The sequence below is a fragment of the Solea solea genome, chromosome 8 (assembly GCF_958295425.1).
Source record: "Solea solea chromosome 8, fSolSol10.1, whole genome shotgun sequence".
Classification (NCBI taxonomy): domain Eukaryota; kingdom Metazoa; phylum Chordata; class Actinopteri; order Pleuronectiformes; family Soleidae; genus Solea; species Solea solea.
The window spans coordinates 14681738-14688356 of record NC_081141.1 but is presented as its reverse complement, the minus strand read 5'-3'; the positions used below and the strand labels follow the sequence as shown (position 1 = coordinate 14688356).

General features: G+C 43.1%; 1 protein-coding gene across 2 annotated transcripts; it reads right to left on the bottom strand.

The window, feature by feature from the left end:
- Positions 1-577: 577 nt before the first annotated feature.
- Positions 578-5855, bottom strand: fsta (follistatin a). 2 transcript variants are annotated; one of them, XM_058636822.1, is made up of 6 exons: positions 5709-5855; positions 4338-4535; positions 3958-4176; positions 3598-3822; positions 2863-3093; positions 578-885 (listed from the first exon to the last, which is right to left on the bottom strand). In XM_058636822.1, exons 1-6 carry the CDS (start codon positions 5797-5799, stop codon positions 800-802), a joined length of 1050 nt encoding a protein of 349 aa, XP_058492805.1. In that variant the 5' UTR covers positions 5800-5855; the 3' UTR covers positions 578-799. The 2 variants fall into 2 exon arrangements, with proteins under 2 accessions (XP_058492805.1, XP_058492806.1); XM_058636823.1 differs by having other exon boundaries at positions 4344-4535.
- Positions 5856-6619: the final 764 nt, after the last annotated feature.

Sequence of the window (6619 nt, the reverse complement as noted above, 5' to 3'; positions counted from 1 at the left end):
CAGCACACAAACGTTAATGGCACATTATTTGCAAAATAATCAAGTATGTTTCAAAACTTACCTCTTGTCTAATGTGGAGAGACATAACAAAGTCTACTGAATAATGTCTATGATTATCATCTCCATTTGAAAACAATCTAAAGGGCTTAAACTGGGGAATAACAATAAAATGAAATGAAAAAATAAATAAAAATAAGAAAAGAAAAACAAATGGCTCCTTTTTTTTCTCTTCCATTTCATCACCACTGTTTTGCAAAACCATTGAGAGAATCCCTTTGGTCAGTTATTATGAGTTGTAAACAAACCAGAAACACTTTATGTACATAAAATGATTGATATATTCCCAATAAATAAACACACAGCCTAAACATGCATTTACGTATGTGTGACATAAACATCTGTGATAGAGATTTGACAGAAACAAGCAGAATTTTACAGCTCAGGGAATGCAATGTACAGCTTGTAGAGGACTTATACTTACACAGTAACATGACAAATAAATAACACTGCTTTTCTTTGGACAAATATATTTCTTCATGATAAAAAAGTAAAAGGGACAACAACAAAAAAAGGGGGGGGGGGGGGGGGGGGAATGAGTGGTAACACAATGTATCATGGTAGATAGTAAGCCCGACACTGTAAATGTATAAATTATACAACACAAAAAAAATATAAATAAACATCTGACTGAACTATATGTATACTTCCTTTTTCTTTAAAAATAAATAAGCATACACATAATGTACAGTATGGACATGATTCCTCGCCCTAGGACTGTTCCCCTAGTGATGGGAGCCTATCAATCCAGTATAGAAGATAAATGGACATAGGCCATGTAGTCTGAGTCCTCATCTTCCTCATCCTCCACCTCGTCTTCTGCAATGGCTATATGGGAGAATATATAGTAGCTGTTGTATGAATGTGGACCACAACAACGCAGCATATCACAGAATGTTCTATCATCAAAATCTCACAGCAAAGCCACAGGCACACAGCCTGTGTGTGTCTGTGTGCCTTGGCATCAGTAATTACTGTGGCATCCCCAATTATGCGGCTACCATTTACACAATCTAGCAAGTCAGGGCTGTAACAAGAGAGAAAAGTGGGATGATGGAAATGAAGGGGTGGCCGAGGGTGGGGGCATGGGTGCCTGGCGAGTATAGGGGGCACTGGGGCTGATGGTTTCCAGTGGCTCGGTTTTCTTTTCCTGAAAGCAGACACACATAACACAGAAAAGTGCCCTTGTGTACTTGGATTCGCTCATTTCTTTGCTCCAGATTATGATTTCAGCATCAGGCTCAAATGGCGTGAGAGCGTTTGCAGGGAGGGAGGGACTCTGTGTCACAGCCTGGACTTGACAAGCAGGTTGGAGATCATCGACAATTCTGAGGTATTTTTTCTTTCTTTTTACAGAAGAGATTTACATTGGATATGTTTTTGTTTTGTTTTGTTTTTTTGTTTTTTTTAAAAAGCACACAAGCAAGAGTGACAATACAAAAAAAGAGCAGAAAGAAAGAAAGAAAGAAACAGGCAGGCCCTCATCAATCCAAAATGGATTTGTAATTTCTGATACATAATATTCTGGTAGACAACACGTTCACTGGAAACGGCACAGACAATAACAGTTAGTTGATAAAATGTTAACGTTTCTCCTCACAAAGAGAGCATGGTTCTACAAGCTTCCTACGCTTATCTTGCACACGGTGAAGTATCACATTTATATTGAGCTCATGAGGTGATCATAAAGTTGGTCCCTTGGATTCCCTTGCATACCTTAGGCACATCATAATAAGGTACTTAGTCAGGAAAAGAGAAACTAATAGGAAGACATTCTTCTTCATAGCAACTTGGAATGTAAATTTGACACTTCCTTCAGGCTATTGTTCAATATGACAGTTTACCCCCCCCCCCCCCCAGATTTGTGAGTGCATGAATGACTCACTCTGGTCTGCAGATAGGTAGTCTACATGAAGAAGAATGTTAAAATCCATCATCACTAACATGGCACCAATGTTACAATCACCTTATGTACATCATGTTGGTATATTTCAAAGGTGTTCTGTTCTTATGGACATGTCGGTGGTGTGTGTATATCACGAGGGGCAGTGCATTTTTGAAATGATTGATTAAAGCCAAAAGAAGAACATTACAAACACACAAATACACCCATTACTATGACATTTAGCAACGTGACCATGGAATTTACAAGCTGCAAAGATTTGACCACTATCATAAAAAATAAAACATTTTTCATCTTTAAAAAAAAAAAGAAAGGAAAAAAAAAAAGACTGTATGGGATTTAAGGCAACCTGCTCCTGCAGTTCACTAGCACGGCCATAATCTTAACTCGTTTAAATATCAGGATTGTTCCACTGCAAACAAAACTAGCCTTTCTTTACTATTCAAGTTAGTTGAATGAAGTTTTTCCCCTAGACTCCTGGAGTGTGGAGTCTGCTCAGATAGACTTGTCTGTCTTTTGTTGTTGTTGTTTTTTTTTTTCTATTCACCTTCACCTATTCACCTGTGATTTTGTTTTGCAGAAGATTTGTGAAATAAAGTGAAATAAAAAGTCTAACAAGAACACAAGACCAGAAGCCAGCAACAAAGACAATGTCATGCAAGTTCGTCCATCCCCAAGTCCTTTCTGCTTTGCTTGAGCTGTGCTTGGTGATGTAGCTGTTGTGGGAGCTTGGGGGAAAGTTGGGGTCGGTGTGGAGGGGGGAGGGGGGTGGGGGGCACTTTCAGGGGGAGGTTTTTGTTGGGAAAGCAAAATGTAGTATTGTCTTTTGCTCGTAGGGGTTGTTTTTGATTGACTTTTTCTTTTTTTTTCTTTTCATATTTCACTTTTCGCTATTTACTTACAGTTGCAAGATCCAGAGTGCTTGACCTCCAGCAGCACACCCAGAGAGCAAGCAGCCTGCTTCATGGCACATTCACTGGGATACGTGGTGTTGTCACTGGCGCACACCGCCTCCTCTGTCTTGCTCTCCGGACAGGTCTCGTCGCACAGCGAGCAGCGGCCTCGGCTCATCCGAGCGTCCCACAAACACTTTTTCCCCGCGCTGCACTGGATGTCCTCACACGACTTAGCTTCTACAAAGAGAAAAGGAAGGAACCAGTACAGGGGGGGGGGGATCTTTGATTAGGTGGATTATCACCAGTGCTTTTCAAGCAGGATCAGATGACAGCAGTGTTTTGGAGAACGACATCCTGTTTTCATGAGATTAGGTCTCGTGGCAGGCGACAAAATGTCATGTTTTAATTAGTATTCTCACTAAAGTTAAAGTGCTTTCTGGTTCACAATCCATGGGACTCAAATATTAAATTTAAGCATGTCTTCATGGCCCCCAGCACATTCTCCCTCCCTTCCTCTTTCCTCTCTCTCCCATATGGGATAGTGCTGCCAACATCAGGAAATAATAAGATGTCTATCATTTCTTGAGCAAACACAAGCAACTACCAAACTCTCTCCCTCAGACCCCCTCCTCAGTGGAATGTTGGCAAAAATGAACAGTGAAAATCTGCAGATCTGGCCAGGAAGAAAGAAAAAAAAAGAAGAGGAGACATTCGCTCTCACGTCTCTAGTTTCAGACTTACTGATGCATTTCCCCTCATAAGCCACTCCGATAGATCTGCCGAGGAGACAGGTCGCTCTTCTCAGGTGACACGCGCTCGCGTAGATGATACCGTCGTTTCCACACAGGTACTGCTCGGGCGACGTCACCTCGGGGCAAATCCGATTACACGTCACACAGTATGCATTATTTGTCTGGTCCACGACGCATGTGGAGCTGCCGGGGCACAAGACGTCACGGCACGTTTCTGTCGAGACAAAGACATTGGTGGATTTTTTTGTTAAAACGGGATCGAAATACAGAGGAGAATTAAGAACAGACTGCGGGATTTTCTTCTTCTTCTTCGTTGGGACACGCAGAATTAAAGAAAATATTGACTTACTCTTGCACTTCCCCTGGTACTGCACGTCTAGGTCGGGTTGACCTTTACATTTAGCCTTCAGCAGTGCGCATTCGTCTTTGTACGTCTTCCCATCCGAGCCGCAGACCGGTCCCTTCCAGGTGATGTTGGAGCAGTCTGGAGCGCACACGCAGCGAGGTTTACTCCGTCTGTTCATCTTGCACCTCTTCCCGGGCCCACAGTCAACATTATCGCAGGTTTCTAAAATAAAAGGTCTGCATTAAGTGATGCTGGTGAGGTTTTGTGACTCTGACACTTGAAGTACATTTTTTTTTTTTGGCGTTAATCAGAGCACATGATTTATTAAACGTTTACTGTAGTGAGTGTGTGTGTGGGGGGGAAACCAAGGGAAATGAGTGCACCTCCACCTTTGCAAGGTATGCAATTGGGGGCTCCGCCATTGAAGATCATCCACCTGAAGAGCGTGCTGTTAGGGACGTCCTCTTCGGTCCAGGACGTCCCCAGTCTTCCACTTCGACAGCACTCGTCCCTGCTCATACCGGGCATGTAGAGCACCTGGCACCTCCCGTTCTTCCCCTGCTGCAGCCAGCAGTTCCCAGCTGAAAAGACAAAAACAACACGAAAAGCTCTTCAGCACGACGAACGCCCGAAGCCACTGACCCAGACGCACCAGACACTCACGCAGCCGATTTTTCTCCGAGACGCTCCCTCCCCTCCGCTCCGCTCCGCTCCGCTCCCCGCCCTCCCCTCCCTTCACCCACCCGGCTGTATTTTGTCTGATTTGTCTGAGACTGTTAACACTGTCCCATGCGTGAATGACAGTCCTTATACCACGCAGCCACAAAACCAAAGAAGTGATCATAATCTTAAGAGGTGGTGGGGGGGGGGGGGGGGGGGGGGGGGGATGTCTTCTATTCCCCCCACGTCTCCTTGTTATCAGTGGACAGAGTACACGCAGCGCACAGACAGCGTTAAATAGGAGCCAATCTCCTTCAGAAAAACACAGTCTTTAGGGAGCAAAGCTAAACACACCACTGCCCCTAACGCCTCAGAGCAACACAGCCAGACAGCTCACACAACCAAACAGAACCATGTCCATTAAAGCAACTGTCAAATTCATTTTAAACACATTCCAATAAAATTTGATGAGATAACAGCATGGTGCCATGTGTGTCTGGGTCTCAGACACACATGGCATAAAGTGTTCATAGTGTGTTTCTTAAATTGGTGACTCATTTCCATCTTCCCCTAGAGTAAAGGTTTCATGTTTTATTGTTGTTGTTTTTTTAGGTAAAAAAAAAAAAGAAAGACATTACGCACACAATCTGAAACGATTCCGTACGGGAAATGTATAAGTAAGACATAAAGTCTCTGTGGAAGTTTGTTACACGACACTGTGAGACGGCTCGGTGCTCACACCAAAGCATCAGAATATGCTGAAATATTGCGTGGAAAGGTGTGGCTGCCACCAACACGCCGTGGCGGGTAAAGTGTGTGCCCTTGGCGAAGGCTGCAAAACTTGCCATGTAGTCTCACTCTGAAGTGTCCCGCATGGCACCTGTTTTATGGACACTTTACGCACTGTCTGGCGCAAAGAGATCGAGAGTTTGATCCGCGTAGGGCAGAAAGAAAAGATGGAAGTCACTCAGAAAAGTTTTGTCGCTGGCTTTGCAGCAGGTCTCCGGACAGACGCGCGCGCGTGTGCCACTGACAGCGCTGGAAGTTTTTCCAAAACGGTGGAAATTGAGAGGAAACGGATGAAGAGAGCTTACCTTGAACTTTTTGATGTTCCATGAGGTGACAAAGCCATATGAAGAAGAGAAAAATGCCTGGGTGGAGTTGGTGTTTCAGCATCCTAAACATGATGGGGAGGCAAAGACAACCACGTATTTGACACACAGGCAGCGCAAAAGTAATCTGCTTAGGGTGGCAGTGTTGAATAAGTGTCAGTCTGAGAATGCAGCCTCTCTTTTTAAATCTATAAGGGGTCTCGGGTTGACTGTCTCTGGTGGGCGGTCTCCTCTTCTGTGGGGGTGGGGAGATTTTTTTTTTTTTTTTTCTTCTTACCAAAGTTCTTTCAATCCCAATCAGGTGACATCGTTCCAGGCAACTTTCTCCTGCCACGACAATTGGAGAACATGGAAATATTTATCATTTTATGACATTTTTTTATTTTTATTTTATTTTATATTTTACTTTTTTATTTTTTTTACTTCACATTAGGAGAAGATAAAACAAAATAAAGATAAAGATAAAACTAAAACAATGGGGGAGTTAAAGTTTGCTTTTACTTGCGATGACTATTCTTCAACAATAACAATAATAACAATATTTTTTATTACCATGTTATCATCTAGGCTCATTGGTGATGCACCTATTGGGGTTCATCACCAGTCCTTCAAATTAAGAGTGAGGTTTTTTGTTTTTTTTCCACCAACATGTGGGCAAAAGTGTAAATCTGTGGATGAGAGTTGCCTTTTGGAATATATCCCAGCCCAGACAATAATAGAATTCATAGTAGTCCGCAGCCACACTGCTAATATTAGAGCAGACAGTTGTTTGGGTTTCTCTCCCGGGTCAAGCTTTTTAAATATAATCAAACCTGTTTCCGAAGAGGCTTCAGACAGACAGACGAGCTGGGTGTTGCGTTTCACTGAATGAAACACACGCGCACACACACACA

Coding starts and splice junctions, on each gene's coding strand:
- fsta (XM_058636822.1), bottom strand. CDS start 5,799: ATGTTTAGGATGCTGAAACACCAACTCCACCCAGGCATTTTTCTCTTC. Junction 4,177..4,337: donor CATACCTTGCAAAGGTGGAG/GTGCACTCATTT, acceptor CTTTTATTTTAG/AAACCTGCGATAATGTTGAC. Junction 3,094..3,597: donor TTATGAGGGGAAATGCATCA/GTAAGTCTGAAA, acceptor TTCTCTTTGTAG/AAGCTAAGTCGTGTGAGGAC.